General features: G+C 51.7%; 1 protein-coding gene across 2 annotated transcripts; it reads left to right on the forward strand.

Moving 5' to 3' along the window:
• Positions 1–1,556: 1,556 nt before the first annotated feature.
• DIXDC1 (DIX domain containing 1) lies at positions 1,557–27,803 on the forward strand. 2 transcript variants are annotated; one of them, XM_066334760.1, is made up of 20 exons: positions 1,557–1,741; positions 10,592–10,721; positions 11,392–11,517; positions 13,007–13,247; positions 14,837–14,950; positions 19,229–19,341; positions 19,639–19,787; positions 20,641–20,730; positions 20,810–20,863; positions 21,260–21,310; positions 22,223–22,327; positions 22,754–22,807; positions 23,345–23,437; positions 23,514–23,585; positions 24,059–24,145; positions 24,289–24,450; positions 24,549–24,615; positions 25,212–25,320; positions 25,513–25,621; positions 26,468–27,803. In XM_066334760.1, the coding sequence occupies exons 1-20, from the start codon at positions 1,679–1,681 to the stop codon at positions 26,546–26,548; spliced, it is 2,070 nt and encodes a 689-aa protein (XP_066190857.1). In that variant the 5' UTR covers positions 1,557–1,678; the 3' UTR covers positions 26,549–27,803. The 2 variants fall into 2 exon arrangements, with proteins under 2 accessions (XP_066190857.1, XP_066190858.1); XM_066334761.1 differs by lacking the exons at positions 1,557–1,741; positions 10,592–10,721; positions 11,392–11,517; positions 13,007–13,247; positions 14,837–14,950 and adding an exon at positions 17,150–17,249.
• The last annotated feature ends 171 nt before the right edge of the window (positions 27,804–27,974 follow it).

Consider the following 27,974-nt stretch of genomic DNA (forward strand, 5'->3'; position numbering starts at 1 on the left):
CTCAGGATGGAGGAAAACACCCAAATCTCCACTCCCAGGGAATTATAAAAAGCAAAGACAGCAAAACGTGAATAATTTAAACCCCTCCTCCTTTTGGGGAAGGGACCTGTTGCTCCTCTCTCTGTATTTTACCTGCGGCAGGTTAAAAATAGTGAAATGATCTCATTGGTTTGTCCTCAGGATGCTTCAACACTTGGGCAGAGGAAAGGAAAATGCTGTTTTTATAAATGTGTGTGACATTAGAAAGGCCTGCGGAGGTGTTCTGGACCCGGAGTCGGTGCTGGCAGTGGAGGGGGGTTCACTTTTTATTTCTTTCCTCCCGGTAAAGTGACACCGGCCTGGGGATATTCGAGACTTAGTGGTGTGATGGGAGCGCTAATTGCTGGGGAGATCGAGCCGGGGCTGGGGGTGGTTTGAAGGTTTTTCTCTAGGGTTTGGTGCCTTTTTTTTTTTTTTTTTTTTTTAATTAATTTTTTTTGTGGGGTTTTTAGTTGGTGGTGGTTTTTTGTGTTTGGTTTTTTTGTTGTTGTTGTTGTTTTGTTTTGGTTTTTTGTTTTGTTTTTTGGGTTTTTTGGGGGGGTTAGTGTGTGTTTGTGGGGGTTTTTTGTGATTTTTTTGGGCTTTTTTTAGTTTTTTGAAGTTTTTTTGTTTGGTTGTTTTTGGGTGGTTTTTTGTTTTAGTTTTTGGTAGTTTTTTTGTTCGGGTTTGGTTTTTTTGTTTGGGTTTGTTTTGTTGTTTTTTTTCTTTTTTTCCCTTTGGGTTTTTTGGGGTTTTTTTTTTTGGGGGGGGGGGGTTGTTGTTGTTTGGGTTTGGTTTGGGATTTTTTGGGGTGGGTTTTTTGTTTGTTTGGAGCTTTTTGTTTGTTTTATTTTCTTGTTGTTTTTGAGGGTTTTTTTTTATCTGGTTTGGGGTTTTTTTGGGTTAGCATCACCTCCCTCCTCCTTCCTTCCTCCTCCTCCTCCTCTCTACCCCCACACCAAACAAAGTGCACGGCGAGTTCGGAAAAAAAAAATCCCATTTACACAACGATTTTTTTATTTTAATTTTTTTTGGGGGGTGTTTGGGTTTTTTGGGGTTTTTTTGTTTTTGGGGGGTTTTGTTGTTGTTGTTTTTTTGTTGTTTTTTTTTTTTTTTCTTCCCCGCAAATGAGTTTCAGATGGGGTGGGTTTTTTTTTTTTTTTTTTTTGTTGGTTTTGGGGTTTGTTTTTGGTTTTGTTTTTGGGGTTTTTTTGTTTGTTTTTTTTTTGGTGGGGTTTTTTGGGTTTTTTTTGTTTTTTTGGTTTTTTTGGGTTTTTTTTGGTTGGTTGGGTTTTTGTGGGTGTTTTTTTTGTTTTGTTTTTTTGGGGTTTTTTTTTTTTTTTTTTTTTTTTTTTTTTTTTTTTTTTTTTTTTTTGTTTTGTTTTGTTTTGTTTTTATTATTATTATTACTATTTTTTTTTCCCTCCTCCCCGCGCTCCTCCATCTCATCAAAGCCTCGGCGTTGCCGTGACAACGCGGTGACATCCGCGCTCCCTCCTCCCGGCCGAGCATGCCCAAAGGCGGCTCCGCTCTGCCCCGGCCGCACAGATGGGACCATGAGCTCCCTTCTCCATCAGCCGCCGCCTTTTGTGCTGCCGAGGGAGAGGAGGGAGAGCAGGGAGAGGAAGGAGAAGCCACCCCGCATCCCCTGAACCCCGGGATGATGCTCGCCTGCCTGGCCAGGGGCAATTTGTTGGATATTCTTCAAGAGGGTTTCACCGAGGTAAAAAAAAATATATATATATAACCCACAAAACCTCTCCTCAGCTCTCCCCCGGGATGGTTTTGGGGTCGGATTGTTGCGTTATTGGAGCTTTGTGAAGCAAAAATAACAAAAAAAAAAAAAAGGGAGGAAAAAGCAGCGAGGTTCTTCTTGTTCCCCGGCAGGAGTTTGGTGAGGAGTTTGGGGCTGGTTTTACGGGCGGGGTTTTGCTCTGGGATAAAATTACCGCTGGTCTCGGGAATAATAGGAACTGCTGGGGGGTTGTGGGGCAGCGTTTTGTGGGGTAAATCTGCCCCTGCGCTGAGCCATGGGCCGTGTCTGAGCGTCCGAGGGTCGGGAAAATGCTTTGAGGAGTCGCGTTTCTCGGCAGAGGCTGACAAAGAGCTGCTTTGGGGTTGTTTTTTTTTTTGGTTTTTTAGGTTTTTGTTTTCCCTCCCGTCTTTTCCTGTAAATCGAATCCCCAGGAGACCGAAGTTCAACCAGCTCGGTGGGGAAAAATGTAATTTTTCAAAGTGTTGTGTTTTTTTTTATTCTTCGCCTATCCTGCTAGGAGAGAAATGAATCAAAAAATAAGGAACTCCAGAGGTGGGAATCCTGTGGCTGTGTGCGGGGAGCGCAGTGGGATTTCCCTCTTTAAGGAGGCACAAAAAAGGAGTTTTGGGGGGTATTTCTGGACTCAGCAGTGCCCATGCTGGAGCACGACCCAAGGAAGGAAAAACTGGAGGATTTTCTGGAACCACAGAGCTGCTGCTGTTTCATTTCTCACTTGGTGGCAGGGATCTTCTTTTGGAGTTTGGGGCGAGGTTTTATTATTATTATTATTATTATTATTATTATTATTATTATTATTATTATTATTATTAATTCTTTCTTAAGGCGCAGAACTTGGGGGCTGCTCCTCCGGGGCCCCGTTGTGCACAGAAAATGGACATTTCAGAGAAAATGGATATTTCAGAGAAAATGGGGATTTCACAGAAAATGGATATTTTTGAGAGAAAATGGATATTTCAGAGAAAATGAACATTTCACAGAAAATGGGCATTTCACAGAAAATGGATATTTTTGAGAGAAAATGGATATTTCACCGAAAATGAACATTTCACATCCCTGCTGGGCTCCCCAGCGGGAAAACCAACCGGGGGCTGAAACCCGAGGCCGGCTCCAGCTCTGCCTGGATGGCGCAGAGGAGCTGGAACCGCTCCATCCCCTCCTCCAGCCAGGGTCAGGCTCGTTTTTCGGCAGCCGAGGTGTGCCTTTAGCCCCAGCTCACACTTCCTGTGCTCGGGGGCAGCACATCCTCCTGCGGCTGGTAATTGATTTATTCGGGGCAGAATTAAGGCTGGGAGCGGAGCCCAGCGCCTCAGCCCCGCAGGTTTTACCCGCAGGCGGCAGGAATTTCCCTCTCCCGGCCCAAAACCAGATTCACGGGCTCTTTCCCCGCTCACACGCTGCAAACAAAAGTAAAACCAAACTCAGATGAGCGGGGCTGCCCCGTTTTGCTCCCGGAGAGGAGCTCATTCCAGCGGTGATCCAGCTGTGCGTCCCCTGTGTGCCCGCGGGGCTGTTTAATTAACAAATTAATTAACAAATTAATTAACAAATTAATTAACAAATTAACGCGGATCCCAGCGCAGGGTGGGGACCGACCCCGACACGGCCAAGAGCTTTTGGGGTTGTTTCTGTTGCCCCCTGGCCTCCTTCCCCCTCTGTGTGTCCATGACCTGACCTCAGCAGCCCAATTAGCGCTAATTAGCGCAGCAGCGCGGTGCTGGGCTGCTCAGGATGTCAGGAACCCCATCCTGCTAAAGGCACCCCTCAATTGCTGAATTATCATTTATTTCCATTTTCCCCCCTTCCCTTCCCGGGTCAGAGCCCTGGTGGGCTGCCACCTGGAGCCAGGGTGGTTTGGTTTGATGTCCAGATGCAGCAAAATCCTCCCTCGTGGGGGATTAAAGCCCCTCATTTCTGCCCTGCCCTGCCCTGGAGGTGTTGCCCTGCTCTTTGCATTTGCTCCCAGGCAGATAAATAATTCAATCCCGCAGCTGGATGGTGCCCTGGGGATGTGAGGCTGCTCAAAGCAGGAGTTTAGCATGAAAGGGAAGCGCAGAGAGGGGTCTGGCTCTGGCCATGTGTTCCCAGCCTGTTCCCTCTCCTCGGGGAAATGCAGTTTATTTCTGTGCTGACACTTCTGGAGGGTCTTGAAAACAGATGGGGCGCAGAGAAACGTGTCAGAAACGAGCCTGGCAGCCCCGAGCTGCAGCTTAACAATAACTCACCTTCTCTTTTTCGAGCTGGAGGATCATTCCTCGTGGCCAACTTAATTGCGTGGCTGCTCGTGTGCAGTGAGTCAGTGAAAAGAATTTTCTCCCAGATCATGTTGAACAAAGAACTCGCTCCAGAGAGGACAGGGAGAGTTGAAGGGCCCAAGCAGAGGTGGTTTGGAAAGCAGAGCCTCCCCAAGGAAGTGAAATGCAGGGAGACCTGCCCAGGAGGGGAAATCTCCGCATTTCTGAGGTGGGGAGTGCTGCAGGGCTCAGTCCTGTCCCTCTCCGGCTGTTTCATGGAATATTTCCCCAGCTGAGTGGGTAATTCCTGGGGTTTCCACATGGACAGCCCCTCTCCTTCCCCCTCCTTCGCTGGGGTTGGTGTTCATTGCAGGAAAATCAATCCACCAGAGCCAGGGGTTTATGTCCAAACAGGAGACAGGAGTGCTTTGACTTTATTCCAATAAAGGGAGAGGCCGTGCGGGTTTCTCCTGGGGTCTCTCTGATTTTTGGAGGATGCAGCCTCCTGTTTATCCCAATTTCCTGGGCACATTTCCTTCTCTCTGTCCCCACTGGCTGAGGCACTCGAGAGGTCCAGACTTCCCAGAGTGCCCAACACCTAAAATTCCCCTTTAATGCATAACCCACTTTTAATTTTTAATCCTCATGGAATTTACGGGTTTCCCCCATTGTTTCTTTCACCTTTCAATATCCAATTTCATTTCTCAGCAAACCCACAGTTTGTTTGTAAAGGCAAATCTCTTCTTTTCCATTCACCAGTCAGTGACATCCTTATTATTATTTCTCTCTCGGGGCTGGTTTTATCCCCCAGCACACCCAGAGTTTGTGAAGACAAATCTGCCATTGCTCTCGCCATCCTTTGGAGGTGCCTCCAGCCCGTGGGCTGTGTGTCGTGGGGCTGGTTTTGGTGTGGTGCTGTATTTGGGGTGATCTCCTGCCCGTGTGGCCCTGCCCTGGCTCTGCTGCCCTCGGGGCCGGCTCCTGATCTGTGACCGAAGGTCTCAGCCGTGTGAGCTCACCGGGAGCCGGCCCTGACCCTCTCCCTGCCGCCAGGGCTATTTATGGCATTAATAGGATTCACCACGGAGAGCTGGTTTGACTTCTGCCTCCCTCATCCCGCTGAGCCCCGGCAGCTCTGAAGGCTCCCCCGAGCACAGCAGGCTGCAGAGGTGCTGCACTTTTGTCACCTCTGCTCTGGGCTGAGGCTGTGGCTTCGTTTCACACCTTCCCCACCCTGCTGAAGGCCCGGGGAGCTGCTGGCTGTGAGGAGCCCTTTTGGGGCTCTCTGACCTGACTGAGCTGCCCTGAAAGCCCTGCAAGCCTCCAGCACAGAGAGAAAACACATCTGGGGGCTCCCCACAGCTGGATTCACCCCCAGATGTGCTTTAGCCCACCGTTCCTTGTTCTGTGGTGTGTTTTTCCCCGAGCCCTGGTGCTCTCAGCAAGGGGAGGATGGATTTGCTGCTCTATAGGATTAGGGCTGCAGCCCTCGGGACTCGATCCCTGCCCTGGTGGCTGAGCCAGGCTGGCCCTGGGCTGGGTGTCCCTGCAGGGCGTTTGCAGGGGACACTCACACATTTGTGCCTCTCACACCGTTTCGGCAGGAACAGGAAGATCTTTGGCAGCTGCTCTGTGGGGACAAAGAGGTAAAAGGGGATGCTGCACTCCCAGTGAATCGTGGGCAGAGGGAATTCAAAATTCTGTGTCCTAAATGTGCCTTTAGGGCCCTTCATCCCGGGCCAGGGACCTCCCTGGGTGTCCTCTGCAAAGTCCCTGCCTGCAGATTTTGGGGTTCTGAGGATCCTCTCAGAGCTCCTTTTTGTCCCCAGAGCATCAGGGGATGTGTCAGCACAGACCTTAGGCTTTGTTCGGGTGTAGTGGAACCATCTGACAACTCAGGGTGAATCATGTGCTCCAAAATCCTCTTTGGAGTAACTCTTTTGAATTCAAAGCTCAGCTTTTTTGCCAGTTTTTGCCTTTATTTTTCTGCCTGTAGCTGGCACAGAAACTGTGCCTGGGTGGGGAAAGGGCCTCAGGTACCTGCTGAGCATCAGGTACCTGCTCCAGGATCTTCCATTTGCATCATCAAGGCCTCTCAGAGCACAAAATTAATGAAAAAACGATGTATTTAGGCACAGGTGGGAATGACTTCATCCTGCACTGGCAGCTGGATAACTCTGGAATGGGCCACGGCAGATTTTGGCTTTATGAGAAGGGAAAAATCCAAGTGGCAGAAACAATTTGGGGAGTCTGGATGGGATGGGGCCTGGCTGTTTACACTTCAGCTCTCCCTGTTGGTGTGGAAAACTTAAATTCCAAATTCCACGTGCTGCTGGAATTTGGGCACTCTGCACATCAGCACCTGCTGGACTTGAGGGGTTTGTGGAGGAGAACTGCTGTGGGTGCTGTTGCTCATTCTGGCACCACTTTGGTTTTCACTGCTGGGTGTATCTCAGTACCTTGAAAAACCTGAATCGTGTTCAAGCATCAATTTTGAGAAGAAAGAAAAAAAAAATAATCTTTTGCTGCCTTTGAGAGCAGAGGGAATGATTTTTTTCTTTGCTTGGGGGTTGGTGCTTTCTGCTCCCACAAAAGTTCTCCTTGAACAACAACAACAACAACAACAACTAAACCAGCCAACTGGAGGCAAGGCTGGCTGGAAAATTACAGTTCCCATCTAATTAAGGTGATGTCAGAGAGCTCAGCAATCCTGCAGGGCCTCAACCAGCACGTTGGTGCAATTAGGCTGCAGCAGACCTTGGCTCCGGGGCTCTGGGAGGGAGGAACAGTGAATTCCTTTCATCCTGGGAGCACCAGGGCTCTTCTTGCTGACCCCTCTGGAGCTGGGCTTTGGCCACAACTCTGCAACAAAAGGGAAACTGGTGTAAAGAGCCTCAAAAACGTCACCTCCTGGCAGGAGGAGCCCTTCAATCCAACACTAATGATGGAGCCCGGCAGTGCACAAAGGGACATCAGTGGGGAGAGCCTCAAACCCATCCCTGCAGCAGGGTGAGTCTGTAAATCCAGCCATGAGGATGGATCCAAACCCATCCCTGCAGCAGGGTGAGTCTGTAAATCCAGCCATGAGGATGGATCCAAACCCATCCCTGCAGCAGGGTGAGTCTGTAAATCCAGCCATGAGGATGGATCCAAACCCATCCCTGCAGCAGGGTGAGTCTGTAAATCCAGCCATGAGGATGGATCCAAACCCATCCCTGCAGCAGGGTGATTCTGTAAATCCAGAGATGAGGATGGATCCAAACCCATCCCTGCAGCAGGGTGGTTCTGTAATTCCAGAGATGAGGATGGATCCAAACCCATCCCTGCAGCAGGGTGAGTCTGTAAATCCAGAGATGAGGATGGATCCAAACCCATCAAATGAATGTTTCTAGAAGGGTCACGGGATTTACTGAGAGGTGAGAGGGCAGGGTTGGCCCTCCTTGATCAAATAAACCCTGCTTTTGTTCAGCACCAAAATGTGCACAATTTTAACCTCAGAGAGGTCAAAACTAACCTGGTGTGTCCCAGCCTGTGATTCACCCGTGGAGCTCTGTGCTCTAGTCCCTAAAATCTTGCTTTAAAAACCTTCTCCTGCCCTGCCAAGTCTCCCAGGGGAAGACAAAAGCATCCCTCAAAGCTCTGCCAGGAGCAGCCCGGGCTCCTGCTCCCTCAGGTGCAGCTGCTGCTCTTCCCCACGGCAAGGTACAGGAAAAAGGGGCTTTTTTTGGCACACAAAGCTGTGTTAATGTAAACAGGATTAAGCTGAGCTCCGCCATAATCCTAAATAACGTCTGTTCTGTACAGGGAACCCCACAGCAGGCTGGTTTTCCTTGGAGAAATTCCTGCTTTGGGAGAAGCCTCAGTGAGGAGCCCTGAAAGTTCTGAGGTTGGGCTGAGCAGGAGCTCAAACTACAGTCCAGGGGAAGCAGGAACACTTGGAAAAACACCTTTGCTTCCAGAATTTTTGGGGTTTTTTTTGAGTTTTGTTGGCTAAAAGTAGCTGAGAGCTGTGTGAAGGCAGGTGGTGTGATGCTTACAGCCCCGAATTGGGGTGGAACCTGTGGGTTTGGGGCATTCCTGTGGGTAAATGCAGCCTCAGGAGGGTTTTGGTGTGCTGGGATGAGGAGCTGCTGTCCCCAGGGATGTCACAGCCCAGCACATCTTTGTCCTCCCTGTGCTGGAAGTTGATTCCTGGGTTATTTTCCAGGGAGGATGGCAGGGACGATGTCCATCCATCCCAGCAGCAAATCACCTCGCCGTGGTTGTGGTTTGATTAGGGTTTATTTGGGGTTTGGTTGGAGTGACTGCCTCGAGGCTTGGAACAACAGGAATCCTCAGGGATGAAACAAAATAAAAAATCTCCCACTTTTTCCAGAAGTCTCATTCTGTGGCTTTAGAGGTGGGAATTTGAGCACCTCGTTGAGGGCTGAAGGTGCAGCCCACCACATCCTTGTTTTTATTCCCCAGCTGGTGGAGAAATGAAGGATTTGGGACTCTCCACCTTCCCAAATTGCCCTCGGGGTTTCCACTGAGCAGCTCAGGGCTTTGCCCCCGCGTGCATCTCACAGCATTTTGCCGTTTTTAGGTCACTAAACTTTTATTCCTGGTAATTTTCCTTGCTAAGTTCAGTCACATGCTCCCCTCGGCTGCCAGCAGTGACAGCTCCCTCGCTGATTTTGGAGTTTTGCAGCAGTCCAAGGCTCTTGCTGAAGTCACTCAGCCTTGCCAGGATTTTGGGAAATGCTCCTCAGCCCAAGTGTCTGAACGTCTGGAGGAAAATCTTATGTTTAATGGAAAAAAAAAACCCAAAAGCAGCCAGGCAAGGCTGTCAGTGGAGTGTAAGTGTGCAGAATTCCAGCAGCCACGGGAATGGAACGACTCAGTCCCGGAACATCCCAGTTCCATTGCCTCAGGAGCCTCCTTTTAATGCTCCTTGTTTAAAATGTAACTGCTCTGGGATTTAGGAATGCCATTTTTATTATTTTTTTTTTACTTAACTAACAATAACAGTGTCAACCTCCTCCTGCTTTTTAGAGATAGAGACTAAAAGCTTGCCAAAATTCTTTTTTTTGGTGAACGCACAGGAATGTTCTGCGAAGAGGGACAGAAAACAAACTGCTTGAAAAGGGTTTTTCCTTTCAGTGAGACAGAAGTGGAAGAGCCACAGAGACTCCTCCAAAACCTGCGGATTTTCTGCAGGCTGGGAGGGGCTGGGGGAATCAGTGCCGGGGGAATCAGTGCTTTTTCTAATCTAAAATGATTAGCAAAAGCAGAAAATAAAGATTTCTGGGGCTGGGCATTGCTGCAGAGCCCTTCCCCAGGGGTTAATCCAGCAAAGATGGATCAGCTCTGCCACTTGTGCTCCCTTTTGTCCCAGAGCCACCAGGGACCTGAGCCCCTGTCCCCTTGCAGCTCCCCAGTGAGCAGAGCAGCCTCAGCTCAGGTCCAGGCACCTTTGGGAGCCAGCAGACCCAGCCATGAGTGATTAAAGCTGGATTTGCCATGTCAGGATAATTAAGAGCCAGGCTGTGACCAGACTGTGACTCTGATGGGCTGTAAAAGCATAAACTCTGCCTGACACCGCTGAGATCATATGGAATGGGGGCTTCAAAGCTGCTGCATGGGCACAATCACGGGAGGCTGAGTGAAAAGGGAGGTAATCCCATCAATGGATCAGTTTGTTTAGCCTCGTGCCCCACTGCAGCCCTGCCCAGGGGATGGCAGCGTCCCAGCAGCTCTGCCAGGGCTCCAGGGGATGGGAAGGTCACTGCCATCTGCTCGTTGCCTTGGGGTCATTTGTGCCAGACGGGTCCTCAGAGTGACCAGGAACACGAGTTTGAGCTTCCCTGGTCACTCAGACTGCCCAGGAACACGAGTTTGAGTTTCCCTGGTCTCTAACACTGCCCAGAAACACGAGTTTGAGTTTCCCTGGTCTCTAACACTGCCCAGAAACACGAGTTTGAGTTTCCCTGGTCTCTGACACTGCCCAGGAACACGAGTTTGAGTTTCCCTGCTCTCTCCCACACTCAGCATCCCTCCTGAGCTGCTGGCCAGACCCCATTCCTGGCTCCCAGGGCCCAAGGCAGCTTCTCTGTGTGCAGGAATAGAAACTGGGCCACTGGAAGTGCTGAGGCAGCTCCCAGGACGTGGAGGGGCTGTGCAACTGTTCCAAATGAGCCATGCTGGGAATGCTGCAGAGGGAGGCTCTTGTCTCTTCCAGGAAACCTTCCCTGCTTGTCCTGGAATTGTTTAAAGGGCACTAACTCAGGGTTCCCTGCTCCTGCCTTTGGGGTTTGTCCTTTCCTGCCGTGAGGATGGCGGGGATGGGACACGGAGCCAGCAGAGGCAGGAGGGGACAGCCCTGCTTTGGCTCAGGGGCACATGAAATGCTCAGCTCGTGGGTGCTGCCCTGCCCCACAGCAGACAGGGCTGGGATGTCAGCCAGCCTTCGGGGTGACACCTCTGCTCTTGGCTTTCCAGGCTGGAACATCCGTGAGGATCAGAGAGGAAAGTGAGATCCTCACCGCTCCCCCTGCAATGCAAACATTTTATTTTCTGTTTCCAGCACCAGCTGCAGGCCTACGTGGCCTGGGTGAATTCCCAGCTGAAGAAGAAGCCAGCAGTGAGGCCAGTGCAGGACCTGAGGCAGGATCTGCGGGATGGGGTCACTCTGGCCCAGCTCATCGAGATTGTAGGTCAGTGCTGCCATCTGGCCCTGTTTTTGCCTCTCAGCTCTGCCGCTGCGTGGAGGGGCTGCCCTGGAGCTGGCATCTGGCAGGCAGATGTTGCCGGGGGTGGCAGAGCTCGTGGGGAGGGGAAACAATCATCAATCAGATCATAAACACAATTCTATTAAAGCCCTTATGGCTCAGAGGCGGTTACAGCAGATGGGGACCTGGCAGGAGCTGCCCCAGGGAGCCAGGGGGCGGCTTTGGGGACCTGTTTGCTGATGTCCCCCCTTCTCCCTGGGCAGGGGGACAGGGATTGGGGGTGCAGGGGCTTCACTGTCCTTGCTGCTCCTTCCTCATCACCCTCATCCCCTGCCCCAGGGTGGGACAGTTTGCAGTTTCTCCCAGGTGGGTCTGTCCCGTCCTGTCCGGTTCAGCCCTTCACCCGCTGAGCCCTTTCCATGGAGCTCGGTCCTTTCGGAAGAGGCAGCTCCAGGGGGGTCACAGATCCTGCCAGAATCCTGCTGCAGCCCCCCAAAACCTCGACACCATCCCAACAGAGCCCCAAACCCTGCCGCTGGGATCGGGTTGAGCAGCACAAGTGCAGCTCCAGACACGAGATCAGAGCAGAGCAATCCCTCAGACACTCCCCAGAGAGTCAGTTCTCCTCTGGTAAAGCTTTTTTCTCTTCCTTCAGCTGGGGAGAAGCTGAGTGGCATCGAGGCCAACCCCAGCAGCCAGCAGGAGATGAGGGAGAATGTGGAGAAAGTCTTACAGTTCGTGGCATCGAGAAAGATCCGCATGCACCAGACCTCAGCTAAAGGTACGTGGCCCTGGGGGTGATTTTAGCTGCTGAAATCCTGCTTCTGGCTTTGTTTTCTATCAAACAGGTAACTTAGGAGTTAATTAATGTGTCAGTTTGTGGGAGAGTTGGGGGTTTTTCCCTCTCTGGTTTAGTGAAGGTTTTGGGTTGATGGATGGATAATGAAGAGGAAAAAAAAAAGTGACTTTTTTTTTCTGCTACTGAGCACTCAGAAGCTCAGGTCGTGGTGTAATGAGAAATACAGGCTTGGAGTCCTTCCCCAAAAGGACACACAAACCTGCTCGAGGGAAAGGAGACATGGAAAAACATTTGTGGTTCACTGGAAGCCATGGGCTGGAAACAGAGAGGAGACACAAGGCACAGTCACATGTCTGTGGCGTGGTTAGTCAGGACTCTGAGTAACTCTGACCAAATTGTTTTGGGAAATCTTGGTCTGGAGGAGTGGCTGATCCTTGCCATGACATCAGAGTGCTGGAAAATACTCGTGTGCCATCACTGGGTAGGATTAATTAACATTTGCAGGGTGCTGCAAACACTTTATGGGCACAGGAGAAATGCACAGGAGAAATTCTCCAGTGCCACCACGGGAGAAATGCATTGCTGTTCTGTATTTTTGTGTTTAAAAGCAAAGGGAATTCTCTGCTAATGAAGTCAATGGTCAGTCCTCAGAAACTGCTCTGTCTCTGAGCGAGCATTCAGTAATTATGTGTTCAGTAATTAGCTGCTGGAAATGGCCGTGAAGGGCGGCTCAGGGCTGCTCAGAGCTCTGAAGCTGTGCTGTGGAGGTGGCAGGAGCTTTGTCGTGCCCTGCACCACCCGAGCTGAGCTGGGACAGCGCTGCCGGCTTTAATTGTCCCCACCTCCTTGGGCAGCCACAGCTCTGACAGTTTTACACCACAGTGACACAGACTCTGAGATTCAGAAGGCTGAAAATGACTCCTTGATTTCTGGGCTGTGTCTCCCTTTTATACCATTTCACACAGCCCAATGTGATTGGTGACACAGAGACAAACCTCTTCACTGCCATTGGTCAGAGCAGAGGGACATTGAGAAGAAATCCCTCGTAGGAAAAAGAAATGAAAATATAGGCACAGTTCACAAAAATCACTCCACTGTTTACAGAGAATTCCCTAAAAAAATTTCAGAAAACCAAAACACCTCAGGCACGGAACCAGGGCTCCACTGGTTTATACTTTTATATTATTTTATACTATTATATCCCTTTTATACCATTTCACACAGCCCAATGTGATTGGTGACACAGAGACAAACCTCTTCACTGCCATTGGTCAGAGCAGAGGGACATCAAGAAGTCCCTCCTAGGGAAAGGAATGGATAACAAAGTTACAGCTACAAAAACATTTCTCCTGTTGACAGAGAATTCTTTGGGGAAAGCATTTCAGGAAACCAAAACACCTCAGGCACAAACCAGGGCTGCAGAGCTCCGCTGGCACTAACCCTAACCACCCAAACGTTTTGCATTTCGCAGATATCGTCGAGGGGAACTTGAAATCCACCATGAGGCTGATCCTGGCTTTGGCTGCTCACTTCAAACCGGGCTCTGGCCGAGGTGGCAGCCCCGGCTCGGGGGGCAGGAGCTGGGCAGCAGCCCCGGGCAGCCTCCGGCCGCGCTCGGCCGCCGCCGTGGCTCAAGGGGCAGTGGCCGCGCTGGCCGAGGTCCGGCAGGATGTCCAACACTCCGGCCGGGACCTCTTCAGGCACAGACAGAGGTGAGGGGCTGTGCTCGTGTGTTAGGGATGGTGTGATGCTGTTTGACACCTCAATGACACAGACTCCGAGATTCAGAAGGCTGAAAATGTCTCCTTTATTTTCGGGATGTGTCTCCCTTTTATACCATTTCACACAGCCCAATGTGATTGGTGACACAGAGACAAACCTCTTCACTGCCATTGGTCAGAGCAGAGGGACATCAAGAAGTCCCTCCTGGGGAAAGGAATGAATAACAAAGTTCCAGCTACAAAAACATTTCTCCTGTTTGCAGAAAATTCCCTGGGAAAAGGATTTCAGAAAACCAGAACACCTCAGGCACAAACCAGGGCTAAAATAGTGAATATCAATATAAGCCTCCAATCTTCTCAGAGGGCGTGTAGCAATGTTTATTAGGAGGCAAACCTTTTTTATAGAATGTTGTGACACAATTGGACACGATTGGTCATTCAAGCCAACCCCTCTTCGTAAACATCTCTGCAATTAAACAAGTTGGCAAAGCAGCAGGTATAAAAATTAGAAATTATTTGGAAGATCCTCTCTCAGCCCTTCCAGAGCAATCCCTGGGAAAGTCTCTGACTTGTTTTTCCCCAGGCTCTGCTGCTGCCTAAAAATTTCTCTTTGACCTGTCAGGCTGTGAGCACCCACAAGGGGCTCTTCTCTGGTTGTGTGAGGCTGGGTTGGATTCAAATCCAACTGGAAATGGAAATAAACACATCTTTTCCCGTTTAATTCCTGTCAGGAGGGAGGAATAACAACACCTCCAGAGTGCCCTGGCAGAGGGGGCACTGCCCTGGGCCAGGTTGTTCTCAGGTTTTACAGCACAGCAGCTGCTGGGTCTCTCTTCTTGTCCCTGGAACAGAACAGGGAGTTCCAGCGCGGGCAGAAGGAGCTGTGCTGCCCTTGGCGCTGTCTCCTTGGAGATGTTCTCATGCCAAGTGAAACACCAGCCAGGTTTCCTCCTGGCAGCTTGATTTCCAGAGCTGAGGATGTTGTTCCAGTCCATTCTGGCTCCTCCATTGCTCATCCCACCGCTGAGTCCTGGGGATGCTGAAAACCCCTCCACACACACACACACACACACAGGGGGAATGATTCTGAAATTCCCATTTTCCCCTTGCCAGAGGTGCTCTGTGGGGACAATGACAGTGACAGCAATGACATTTAACTGGGAGCCATGTGCCAGGGCTGTGCAGGGTTTCCTTTACAGAGCTGAAGGTCATTTGCCCATTTGGTATTGGCTCCAGGGAGCACCCATGAAACAGTCTGGAAACGAGGCCGAAATGGTAAATTTTGATGAAAAATGAAATGTTAAAGGTTTCCCTTCCAAAGGCCTTGGAGCTCTTCAGGAAAGCCAGTCCTCACGAGGTTTCCTTGAGCTTTTGGAGTTCTCCACTCACAGAATTAGGGATGAGTTCAAAACAACCGCCTTTGTCTGTTCTCCCTTAACACCAAGGAGACAGGGATCCCTGATAGGAAAATCGTCATTTTTCCAGCTGTCTCCTTTTCCTCAGCTTTCCCCCACCTCCACTTTGGGGAGATTCCAGCAATTCCAGCTGCACTCAGGTGAGTGCTCCCCTCCTTTTGTCAGCCCCAGGAGCAGCAGCATGGACGAGGAGATCGAGAATCCCTACTGGAGTGTGCGGGCGCTGGTGCAGCAGTACGAGGGGCAGCAGAACGTGCCACTGGAGTCCCACCCTTCCAGGTAAGGGATTTTATTGCCAGGACCTCTCCTTGGTCTGGCATTCCCTAAATTTGCCCGTTCTCCTGGCCAAAATCTGATGGGAAAGGGGCATCCCATCGCTGGCTGGTGTGGAGGGTGAAACGTCAGGAATCAACGGGAAGCAGTTTTCTGTTGTTCTCGTGGATAGAGGAGAGGAACTGCTGCCAAATAAAAAAGGCTTTTGAAGAAAAGTGACTCCAGTGAGGGAGCTGATCCAGCACGGAGAGCTTGGTAATAAAGGGAAGCCGCTCCTTTCCCCCCCAGAGAACCAGAAACTCCTGGGAAGAGCAGGAACTGCATTACTGAACACAGGGAGCTCCCTCTGGAGAACAGGTCTGTGCTCCAGTTCACCTCACCTGGAGCAGAGCCCAGGGCAGGGCTGCACATGGGGAGCCACAGCTCCTTGGGGCTCAGAGCCTCTCTTTTCCTCTCTGCTTTTCCTCGTCCTTCCGCAGCCTGGGCTGCTCCCCGAGCGTCTCCCTGCCGCTGCTGCGGGAGTGGGGAGCTCATTTGGCAAGGACAGATTGCCAGTGACAGCCTCGCAGCAGGCAGGACATTCCCCCAGCCTTTCCCAGGCCGATTTTTATGCTCCACGGCACCCACATTAATCCTCCGCGTACCTGAAAAACGAAGGTTGCTTCGCGCAGCAGAGGAGGAAAAAAACCACCAGAGTTTGTGTTTACTCCCCCGGGTTTGCTGCGTGTCATGGAGAGGGTTTATAAATAGACTTTTGGAGGAGTGTGGGGCTCCCGGGGAGGCTGGAGCAGTGCCTCCACATGATGTCAGCAGTGTGCTTTTGAGGCCGGCCTGCCAGAGGGGACGTCAAATTCCTGCTCTTGGCAGCAGCATTCCTTGGATAATGCCACAGAACCTTGGCGTTGCCTCTTGAGCTCAGGAGTGCCACGTTCTGCTCTCATCCTTCACTTCCAGGGAGCTGCAATATTTCATGGATTCTTCTACCCCATCGAGTGGTTGTCATTTCCTCGTTTTTTAGTATTTTGGCAGTAAACAAAATTCCCTCTACGCATCCCGCGTTTTTTATTTTAATTTTTTTCCCGTAATGTCACGAATTCTCTGCCCTCAGCGGTGATATTATTGCTGGATGGGCAGAAAACAGCGAGAATTTTTGCAGAAATGAACCCAAACCTGGGAACCCTCCAGCTTTTGGGGGTGTCTGTGCAGCCACAATTCTGCGCGATGGAAACGAGCTGCCTTCCCTTTCCTCGCGGGGAAGAAATGCGCTGAGAAACCGGCTGGGAGAAACGAGATGGGTTTTATTTTTTTAATTAGAGAGAGATGTTATTGAGTGCTGCTGCTGTGGTGTCCCAAGGAGCATCCCCGCTCCCAGCTCTCTCCCGGCAATTCCCGGCCACGGCAGCGCCGGCTGCCCAAAATGATTCACGGGTAAAAAAAAAAAAAAAAAAAAAAAAAAGCCAAAAAAAAATCAAATCAGATGATTCCCAGGCTGCCGAGCCCCTCACCCATCCCTCTCCCTTTCCCCTCCCCTTCCAGCAGCATTCCCTCCCCCACCCCTGAGCCAGGCATCGCGGAGAAAGGCACAGCCCGTGTGACAGCGGGAGAGCAGCCGTGCCTGGGGCTGGGCTGAGCCTGGGAAGAGCCCGCATCCCTCTGGAAGCCGGGAAATCTGCCTGGGAAGAGCCTGAATCCCCTTGGGGGAGCAGCCTGGGAAGAGCCCGCATCCCTCTGGAAGCCGGGAAATCTGCCTGGGAAGAGCCTGAATCCCTCTGGAAGCTGTGAAATCTGCCTGGGAAGAACCTGAATCCCTCTGGAAGCTGTGAAATCTGCCTGGGAAGAGCCTGAATCCCCCTGGAATCTGGGAAATCTGCCTGGGAAGAGCCTGAATCCCCTTCCCCCGAGGCTCCCGGGATGCTGGGCAGCAGCAGCAGGCTGCGATGGGATGAGGAGCAGCCCGGAGCCGGGCGATGAAAACAGCCGCCTTGCAGCTGACCAAAATGCAGCAGCAGGAGACAAATAAGCTGCGAGGGGAAGCAGCGGGAGCCGAAGGCAGGCTGCAGAATTGCCCGGAATCAACCCCCTCGAGGCGGCAGAGACCCTGAGGCGGTTATTTAGTGCGTGTTGGTGGTGTTGTTCCTGCCGGGAATCCTCTCTGCCTCTCCCAGCTTCCCGAGCAGGAGGTTTTGACAGGAGCCGGCCAGCCCCGGGCATGAGCGGGGAAGGAGGAATGAGCAGAAGCGGGATGCTGCGGATTCTGTGAGGCCACAGGTTCAAGTGGGATCATGGGAGGGAAGCAGGTCAAATGGTGAGCGGTTGTGTGCCTTGTCCTCGGGAGCAGCGGGGGTGAGGGTTGGTTAAAATTCGGGGGATTCCGGGCAGCTCCTTGCCCCGAAGGCTCGGGGGAGGCAGGATGTGGGTTAAGGAACCAAAGCGCTGAAAGGAATAAAGTGGAGCAGTTTGCATCATAAATCTCTCTTGGAAAACGCGCTTTCATTTCCCAGCCCTCGTTTCTGCACGCTTTAAATGGGGAATTGTTGTGCACTTTTAAAGGCGTTGCATCAGCGGGTGTTTCAGACTCTGATGGCTTGGACTGATACAGGACCAGGGCAAGTGTTTCCAGCGGTAATTGGGTGATGCAGAAAGCAGCCTGACCTGTGCTGCTGCTTCAGCTGCCTCTGGCTCTGCACTGTTTGCAATGTTTGGGAGGTGACGATGGATGCTGGCTGAGCCCATCTTTTGAAAAAAAAAAAATGCCCAGAAAGGGTCTGGGGACACGGGGATGCCCGAGGGAATGTAAAGCTGTCTGTCCCCACCTGTGGTCCCTTTTAGTGCCTTTGGGCTGAGGATCCAGTGCTGGGAGAAGCGGATTTGGAATGTCATTCCCAGGCTCATATCCTTGTTTTTCATCCTGCTCATCCTTTTCCTATTCCCTGTTCCACCACCTTCTCTCCCATCTGCGGCTGGCGGTGGTTTTTCTGGGACAGCTTTTGCAGGGATGAGAACCAGCAGCGCCTGGGGGTGAGGCAGGTTCAGAGGATCAGCTGAGAGCAGCAGGGAGGGAACTCTGAGATCTGTTCCTAGAAGGAAGTGAGATCTCTCCTGGCCATGTCAGGCCAGCTGGGCTTCCTGCTGGCGTCTGTGTCCTGGGGAAATTTCATCCTTTTTGGCCCTTGTTACATAAGGCAATCCCAGCAGAACTGCCAAAGCAAATCATAAACAACATTAAAAACATCCTCCCAAAAAAACATCATTTTATGCCATGCCCCCATTCAGCAGTGAGCAGCAGGAAGGGCTGGCTACAAATTTGATATTAAAAATATGTCTAATGAGGGACTGCTGTGATGGGTTTGGAATTCCTGGAGGTAAATCCTGGAGCAAAGGCAGGAGCCTCTAGAGCATCACGCACACACCTGAAAGGACAGGTACTGTCCCTGCTGGAGATTTCCACTGGACAATGGTCATTCTTTCACTTGAACACGGGGCAAGCCTGGAGCACAAAACCCTGGACCCAGGTCTGTGATTTGAATGAGGAGAGGCTGCTCCTGGCCGTGGGAGTGGGGCAGGCAGGAGCAGCAAGTCATTTCCATCTCTATTGCAGGCCTTTTCCCATTCTGTGGGAGCTGTGGGAGACGGGGCAGCAGCGCTGGGAAGATGCAGGGAGGGAGCTGCTGAAGCCTCTTCTTTTTCTAAACCTATTATATTATTTCCACACTGTTTTTCTTTTTGTTCCCTGCCCTTTGTTTCTGTGTTGGGGGAGAATGAAAAATTAACTCCTGCCCACACTCGCAAGGATTAATTCCTGCGACTTTCGGGGTACATTGAATGGGTCAGTGAGCTTCAGCCACCTTTTGATGTTGTCTGGGAGATGCACTTAGGAAGAATTTCTGAGGAAAAGATTGCTTGAACCTCCCAGTCAGCTGAGATGGCTCCTGTGAAAATATGTGGGCATTTCCAAGAAGTTTTAATCAAAGAACACACGTAAGTGGAGCCTGACTCTCAAATATATTGGGATTTAAAGTTGAAACGGTTCATCTGAAAGCTCTGGAGCAAGAGATGAAGCCAGGGTGGCTTTTTTGTGCAGCACAAGGCTGGCAGTAAATTACTCCTGAGCGTGGTCCTACCCCTGAGCTCAAAAAATTACACGTCCAGGTTGGGTTGTTGAAGGTTTCCCTGGGACACAGATAATTCTTAGATAAAACTGAACATGGAGACGTGCTTGTCGAAAATTTTTGCTGGTCGACAATCATCTTCATCTAAAAGAGCTGTTCCTGCCTTGCTCTGCAGCCTGACTTCACCCAGCCCTGTCCACAGTGCGAAGAGTGAATCCACTGTAGCCCCCTCGGAGGAGAAGGAGAGACTCGTGATCCTCCAGACTGAAGAAACAGAGACTAAAGCAGGTAAAGCATCGTCACTTTTTCATGTGATAAAAGCTGAAAAGCTGCCCGGGGACTGGAATTGTTTATTGCTGCCTCCAGGGGCACTGAGGGACGCTCTGCAAAGCCCACAGGTGCTTTTCCCCCTCTGTCACACACACTGCAAAATCTCCCTGAATCCGGTGCCAAGTGGGATAAGGTGTGTGTAGGAAAGCTCAGTTTGCCCGAGGAAGGAGCCAGGAATCCCTGGGCTGAGCTGAGCTGTCGCACTGGGCTCTGGTGGGGGCTGCAGCAGCACCTCAGCCCCTCTCTGTCTTGCAGAAGAGGCTGAGTCTCAGTTCCAGCCCGAGTGGCAGGCGGCGAGCTCCGGGTCCTACGTGGAGAACTCATGGGAGGAGCAGCTCCTGGAACAGCAGGACCACCTGGAAAAGGAGATGGAGGAGGCGAAAAAGATGATTTCGGGTTTGCAGGTGAGAGGTCGAACTTCTCAGAGGGCGTTCCCTCCCAGGATCACCCAGCCCTGCATCAGCTCGGCTGAACCTTCACCTTTGGCACATTCTCCCCACAGTTCTTTATTCGTGGAGCTTTTCCCTCATTTCCCCTCGCTGCCCCTCGGCCCGGGGCGGCCTGGGGAGCAGAGCCCCTCCAGCCACACGGTGATGGCACTGAACTCTCTCAGGAGCATCCCTTGCTGTTTGTGCTGGGAACCAGGGTGGCTTGGCGTTGTAAATATTTATGTGGCAGTCAACAAAGCAGAGATTGTGCGAGGAGCACAGGCAGCTGGGCGGCCACTTTCCCCGGGGACAATGGGCAGGACACAAAAGAGTCACCAGAAGGAAAAAAAAAAAATTTCCTTGGTTCAACTGGTAAAATCTGGCTGCATTTTGTGCCCACTGGGAGCAGGGGCAGGAGGGGCTGGCGCTGGCAGCTGAAACTGGAGTTGATTCATCGATTTTCCTCCTCTTCCTCAATAACTGAGAGGCTCCAGTTCACAGAGTCTGGCTGAAATATTGGGGATGCACACACACCCTATAAGGTGCTGAAGCTGAGACTTGACTCCCTGGAAATCTGCGTTGTCCTTGTTTGGTTTGTTCTGTGAGGAAGATCTCGGGCTGACAGACCCTTGGGAGAGTTTTGTCAGGGAATAAATATTGTTGTTCATTCCTTTAAAAAACCCCTATGTTTTGAGGGGAATAAATCAGCAGAAATGAGAAATGGTTAGGGACCGTTGATAGGAGTGACTGCTGGCCAGAGCTGCAGCTCACCTCTTTCCCTTTGAAATCTCTGAAAAGGAGATTTTTTTCCCCTCCTTTATCTCCCCAGGCTTTGTTGCTCAATGGGTCTTTACCAGAGGACGAGCAGGAAGGATCCTTTGAACTTTCTGAGCGTGGAGCCTGCCCTGAGGAGCAGCTGGTGAGAACATCCCTGGACCCAAATTCCCCTTTTGCCCTGGCCCTGCTGCACAATAACAACGCTGATATTCTGCCTTCAGATCATCATCCGAAGCCGTCTGGACCAGAGCGTGGAAGAAAACCAAGATCTGAAGGTTAGAGGGTGACAGATGGAGGAGGGAGAGAGGTTTTGTAGATTTTCTACTTGATTTTTTGGAGGGAAAATGGGGTGAGGATGAGGCAGGGAACACAGTGGATGAAATGAGGAATATTTATTCTGTTAGGGCTCCAACTCTGGAGGCTTGGGACCAGTTCTGATGCTGGCAGGAGTGTTTGATGGTGGCCTGAAGGAGAGATTTGAGGGACTGGGAAATCATTTAATAGCAGTTTTTGTCATGTTTGTAACCATTAACACGTCTCAGTGCCTGACTGGCTCTTGGATGTGTGGGAAAAGGTGGGATGTGCTTCCTCCTGCAGCAGGAAACACCAGCTCTGCTTGGTTCTGAAGGATTGACAAGGTGAGGATTAAACAAATGGTGTTGCTTTTGCAGAAGGAGCTGCTGAAATACAAACAAGAAGCTCGGAACCTCCAGGGAATAAAGGTGAGGAAAGGGGAATTCCATCCAAAAATAAATTTAGGTGAGTAGGGCCAGCAGCAAGCACACAGCTTTGAGGAATCTCACATTGTGGAAGGAGCACTGAGGGCTTGGAGATGGGGGATCCTGTGGTTTATTGCTCAATTTTTAGGCAGGTCCAAGGAGCTGGATTTCCTGGCTTCTGTTCTGTCTGTAAGACTGTGGTCAAATATTCCCCTTTTTCCTTTTTTCCTCCCTGTTTCTCCTAAACAAAAAGAAACATAAATTGGTTTTCCTGGTTCTTTAATTCCCTCCTCTCTCTTGGAGTACACACCGAGTAGCATTGGCCCAGTGAACTCATTCCTGCCAGCACAAGGAAAAAGAGCCTGGGGTGTCCCTGCCCTGCCCAAAACAGCTCAGTCTGTGCCTCTGGAGCGGTGAACACTGCTCATCTCCTCCTGACAGAGGTATTTTTAGAGCTGCCTGTCAGAAAGGAGCAAACAGCAGTGGCTGTCCAAGGTGGAGCTCCGGGTGAGTGAAAGGTGCAGAATTAGCGCTGACTTTGGCCTCTCCGGAGAGGATTTCACTGCACAACTGGGTCACACTCAGGGCTTAAGGCTGCTGGTGTCCTGGGCTGATCTTGGCCTCTCTGTGCCCTCTGGCTGGAGCAGGAGCTGCCGAGCACTGAGTGCCCTCCAGAGCTGTTCCCATCCATCACAGCCAACGTTCAGCGCTCCTGGAGAGGGAAATTGAGGCTGAGGCGGAGAAATCCCTCCGTGCTGCTGGCCAAAATGTTGGCAGGGAAATCAGTTTTGGGTAGGGGAGAGGCAGGAGAGAGTCCTCTGGGGCTTCTGGCAGCCCCTCAGCCCCGAGTGACCCCAGGGAAGGGAAGGGAAGGGAAGGGTCCCTGCCTCTCCTGCAGATGTCACCTCTCTCCAGGACGCTCTGCAGCAGAGGCTGATCCAGCAGGATGCTGCAGTCCTGCAGCTCAAGCAGGAGCTGCTCAGAGCCAGCATGGACAAGGAGGAGCTGCACAACCAGAACGTGAGTCTGCTGCTGCTGCGGTTATTTTGGCAGCGGGTTGGTGGCCCCAGGGGTGGCTGCAGCAGAGATTTCGGGGTCGTGGGATAGTGAAGGAGCAGTCAGAGGTCTCTGCACAGCACAGGCCGCTGGCCAGCTGCGAGGCTGGACATTCCTGACCTTCCCTCCCTCTTCCTGTCCTCCAGGACCTTCAGCTGGGACAGGGAGGGGCTTTCCCTGGTGTTTTCAGTGCTGTTGCATTTGTCCCTGCTCACTCCCTGGCTCAGCAGCTGGGACCTGCCCCGTGCAGGTCTCTGTCCAAAGGTTGTCACCTGAAACAGCAGCTCCCTTCACCTCGGTGGGTTTCTGGCCACCCTTTAGCACAAGGGGCAGAGGTTTTCACTCTCTGGGAATATCTGCCTCACACCTGGCTAACTGTTCTTCCTGCAGGTTGACCTCCAGAGGAAGGTTGAAGAGAGAAACCGGCTCCTGGCGGAGTACAAAGTAATGGCACCTCTTCCATGGGGGTTTGGGTGGTTCTTCAGTTCTGGGAAGGGGGATTGCTCTTTCCCTGGCACTTGGACAGCCCTGGGAAGGAGCTGCAGGAGCCAGGGGGGTTTGTAGTGAGGTGGAGGGGTCAGAAGTTCTTTGCAGTCCCCCCACAGCTTCTCGCAGACCTTTTGTTGTCGTGGTTCGTGGCGGTGGCTGCTGAGTGTCCAACACTTGTCCAGATGAGGTTGAGTGACCCATTTGTCCTCTGATCCCTCGGGGGTCTGTGTTCTCTGGGACAGCTGTGTGGCCTCAGCAGCAGACCTCTGGCCAAGGGGACTTTGGGCAATAAAAACTTGATTGATCTTGTCCAAAAAAAAAAAAAAAAAAAAAAAAAAAAACAAAAAACAAAAACAACTCTGACACTCAGCTCTAACATCTGGCAAAGCACGCCCTGTGCACATCTGGCAGATGACACGATTTCCCCTGCCATGGGAGGACGACTGAGCCTCCCTCCCTGCCCTGCTGACCCCCTGCATCCCTGTGTTGCAGAAGGAGCTGTGCCAGAAGGATCGGCACTTGCAGCAGCACCAGACCAAGCTGGATGAGATGCTCAGGCAGCTTTCCGAGGCCAGCTACCAGCAGGTAGGGAGAGCTGGGGGCACTGGGAGCCAGCCTGGCTGGCCCAGCCGGTGCTGAGCCCTCTGCTGGCCCTGCGCAGGTGGATTTGGAGCGGGAGCTGGAGCACAAGGAGGCTCTGCTGGCTCACTGCATGAAGAGAGAAGCTGAGGAGGTACGGGAGCCTTACTCCACACGTGGGGTGGGGTTTGCCCTGTAAGCACCCAGAAACCTTTCCCCTTCACCCCAGAGAGGTCTGGCTCTGCCCTCTCACCGTCAGAGCCTGACCAGGGCAGGAAAAGCCCCCAGAGCTCCCAGCTCAGAATCCTCAGGGATAAAGCAGTGAGGGAAGCCAGAACGTTTCTCAGCTTCCAGCTTCACCTCTGACCCAGGCAATGGTTAGACCACAGCTCAGTTTACCTCCTTCTCCTGCTGAGCCTGGTGTTGAGTCTTTCCACCTTTATGTGAGGAATGTGGTCTGTGCTGTGACCAGGAACTCCCTGCACACTTTAGGGAGTGCCTTTACCCAGGAGAAGACGAGTTTTACCATTGATGTGGAAAGCTCTCATTCCCTCTCATTCTGAAGTCCATAAACAGGGATTTTTTTGGGAAATCCTGACACTCACACTCACATTTTCCCCTGCCCAGGTGATGGCTTACAGCAGCCACAGTGCCCAGAGCAATGGCTTTCTGCAGCCAGCAGGAAAAGGAGCTGCTCCCGCGGCCCACCGAGGGGTAAGCGCACCTGAGGGGTGCATTCCCAGCCAGATACCCTGCAACTCTTATTTTTATACCTCGAGAGGGGTTTCCTCTGGCTGGGAAAAGGAAGCTGAGGAGGCAGCAGCCTGGGCTGGGCTGAGCTGTGCTGTTTTGGGCAGACCAACGACCTGCAGCTGGTCCGGGATGCTCTCCGCAGCCTGAGGAACAGCTTCAGCGGGCACGACCCTCAGCACCACACCATCGACAGCCTGGAGCAGGGCATCTCCAGCCTCATGGAGCGCCTGCACCGCATGGAGACGCAGAAGAGGCAGGAGAGGAGGGTAAAAACTGCCCAGGCACGGCTCCTGCCCCTCACACAGCACCCAGAGGTGCTGTGGAGGTGACGCTTTGTCCTTGTCGTTTTGGCTTTGTGCCCCAGGTCCGGGGGAAATCACCGGCGAGCAGAGCGACCAACGAGTGCAGAGATTCGTGGCCCCCCAAATCCAGTGAGTGCCTCGCAGATCTCACCCTCCCGCTGCCAAATTCACTGCTCGGGTTCCTGGGTGTGGGATCTCCATGGGGATCTGCCCCCTCCAGCTCCACCCGAGCAGGATCCTCGCTGCATCAGCGTTCCCAGCGAAGGGACACACATTTATGGCTGGTTTTTTGGTAGAGCACCATCACAGTGCGAGTCTGGGCCTCTTGGGCAGGCTGCAGCACAAATAACCATGGCAATCCCTGGGAAAAGGGATGTCATTCCAGCTTTCCTGCTGCTTTGCACCATCTAGTGGGGACAGAGAAGTGTTCCCTGCTCAGTGCTCACTGCCTTTCATATCCACAGAACGGCGCAGCCTTTTTTAGCACCACATTTCCACGTGTCCAGAGTATTTTCTGCCTAAAAGGAGCTTTAAAACTGAGGAGTTTTCAGTTCTTCTGTCTCAGCTCCTGGGGGGGAAGCAGGGAACAAGGAATTGGGGAGAAAAACACAAAGGGGCAAATTAAAACCCAGGCACCACCGTGCATCCTGGCCGGCTGGAATGGGAAGATGGGGAGGGATAACGATGGTAAGGGACACGATAATCAGCCAGTTGCTGCCTTGCAGAGCTGCCTCACTCTCAGAGCACGCCCGTGATGAGCACCAGTGCCTGCACCAAAGTGTTGTACTTCACCGACCGCTCCCTCACCCCCTTCATGGTCAGCATACCAAAGAGGTGAGGCTGGGCCTTCCCAACCCTCCTGAGCCCCTAAAACCAGCACTCTGATTTTCTGGGAATGCCGCCGGCCAGCACAGGTTTGCTGTGCCTTAACTGGGGAAATGATCTGCAGTAGTCCCTGAGCTTCGTTATTTTGTATTTATTTCCCTTATAAATACTGGGGTATTTATTTATTTCCCTTATAAATAGGTTAGGGGAAGTGACTCTGAAGGATTTCAAGGCAGCCATCGATCGGGAAGGAACCCACCGGTACCACTTCAAAGCCCTGGATCCAGAGTTTGGCACAGTGAAGGAGGAGGTAAATGTGGGCCTGGGCTTTGGGAAGTGTCCCCACAGTGTCCCCACACAGCCCTGGGGACCACGGTCACCTCACTTTTAAACTAATCAAATAGTGGATTTTCCCCCAAACAAAACTCTCTGCTTTCCCACCTGTGGGTTAAGCTCCTCTTGTGCTGAAATATTTTCATCCTCAGCAAAAGCAATTCCGTGGATGTGGTTGTGACTGCCTGGGAGGTGCAGAGCCCCTTGGGCAAAGCCTGTCACACAGCTCAGCAAAAATCTGGGCTGCAGGGTTTATAAAACCTGTTGCAATGGCAGAGCCTGTGTTAAAAATACAGCCCCTTACTTCCTTCTGGAGGTTTTTCAGAGAGAACTGTGTGTGTGTGGCATTTCTGTCCCCTTTGTGTGCTGCAGTGCAGCCCTGCTCGTGCTCAGGCTGGTGTGAGTGTGGATTGCATTCATTACAGGTTATTGGGACAGTTCTTGCTTCACAGATTGATTAGGACAAGGACAAAGGGTCACCCTCTCTAGGGAAAGGCAGCAGCAGCAGCAGCTGGAGGTCACGGTCTGGCTCAGAAAAGGCGTGTTTCCAGGCTTTAGTTTACCTTTAATGTCAAAACAAAAAGCCAATAATAATCCGGATATTCATTGGCTAACGAGGCCTGGTCTGTTGTTTACCTAAATTGTGAAAATGTGACTCATACCTCAGCCCATCATTCCCATGTTTTCCCTGGATTGTTTTAGGAAATCTGAGCTAGGGTTTGATTTCATGCCCCTGATGCCCCTCACACTGCAGAACCGTGTATCCAGACTCCAGGCATGATTGAAATCCTTTTTTAATTTTTTTTTAATTTTTTTTTTGTAGGTATTCCATGACGATGACATCATTCCTGGCTGGGAGGGGAAAATCGTGGCCTGGGTGGAAGAAGACCACGGGGAGAATTAATGGAGCTTTCCAGCCCTGTTTCTATGGAAACCTGGGACTGTCTGCAGCGCTCAGAGAGTGACCAAGGAGCCCAAGGGCTGGGGAGAGGCCAACCCAAGCTGCCAAAAAAGAGCCTGTGTGCCAGCCTCGGGTGGTGCAGGCTGTGTGCAGGGACAGCTGGCACCTGAGTGCCCGTGCCCGAGGGCGGCTGCTGTCCTGGGGCTGCAAGGACGGCTCTGTGGGACAGAAACACCCGCCTTGGCCCTGCCAGCAAAACCCTGGAGGCCTTAAGGATGCTTTGCCCCCTTCTCCTCCATCCCTGCACCGTGTGCTGCAGGCTCAGCTGGGCACCTCCTGGGCTGGTGTCGCAGAAAACTGCACACTGATGGTGAAAACGTGAAGCTCTGCCTTCATGGAGAAGAAGCTGCTGGATTGTGAGAGCTGGAGGTTGGAGCAGCTGTTATCTGCAGGAGCAGAGGGACTCTGTGGACACTGCAGGATGACAGGACCTGCTCTGGGTGGGCCAAGAGTCCTCTGGAGGGTTCGTGCATGGTCTGAAGCAAAGCTCACCAAACTGGCCAAGCTCCCTTTCCCCCAAACTCAGGCTCCCATTTCCCAGCCCTGCTTTCCCCACTGGCTCCCCAGAGCTGGTCCCACTCCCAAGGTTTGCTCTGCAGCTGTGGGATCTGTGTGGGACTGTGGGATCTTGGTGCTTGTTTGCTGAAGGATTTCACGGGTGAGGGAGCTGGAACCAGCTGCTTCCTGAGGTCTTCACACCCCTGTCCTCACTGAGTCCCTGTCCCCGCACTCTGCTGTCACCTCCTGTGCACAGGCACCCCTCTGCTGCTGTCCCCAGGGCCACCAAGCACTTACCCACCTCTTTCCTTGCTACCCTGAGTCCTGAAGGATCAGGAAAGAACTGCTGGGGAAAGAACAAGCCCTAAAATCCCCCGAGGGTGGATTTTTTTTTTTTTCCCTTTGGTTTTGTGGTTTTTGTTTCCCTACATCGCCTGGGGGCTCGGGGGGTCAAATGGGCTCTGCTCCTTCCCAGCTCCCGTGGGCTGTCTGTGTGTGCTGTGCATGAGGCTGGGACAGGGGGCAGCCTGGTTTTACTGTTTTATATCGACATGTCGTTTTGTAAACATGTTCTTGAAATTATTTTGTACCGATTCACATTTGTCTGAGGACCGTGGATATTTTTATACCAGTGCAAGTGCTCTCTGTATATTTCTGCACGCATTATACTGTGTTTTACTCCTTTCCTGCTGGATGCTGAGATGTTTTGTATCGTCGTCTGTCGACATAACACTGGCCTTGTAATTTTATTTTACTACGGAAATCCAACTGGTTGATTCTGGATTTTATGTGATTTTGTGCCACATTGGCACAGCACAAGCTGCCTCCTGTTCTGGACAATTTGTGTGACTTTCTGCTTATAGACAGCGAG

The sequence above is a fragment of the Sylvia atricapilla genome, chromosome 23, assembly GCF_009819655.1.
Source record: "Sylvia atricapilla isolate bSylAtr1 chromosome 23, bSylAtr1.pri, whole genome shotgun sequence".
NCBI lineage: Eukaryota > Metazoa > Chordata > Aves > Passeriformes > Sylviidae > Sylvia > Sylvia atricapilla.

Coding starts and splice junctions, on each gene's coding strand:
- DIXDC1 (XM_066334760.1), top strand. CDS start 1,679: ATGATGCTCGCCTGCCTGGCCAGGGGCAATTTGTTGGATATTCTTCAA. Junction 10,722..11,391: donor CCAGCTCATCGAGATTGTAG/GTCAGTGCTGCC, acceptor CTCTTCCTTCAG/CTGGGGAGAAGCTGAGTGGC. Junction 22,808..23,344: donor GGCTCCTGGCGGAGTACAAA/GTAATGGCACCT, acceptor CCTGTGTTGCAG/AAGGAGCTGTGCCAGAAGGA.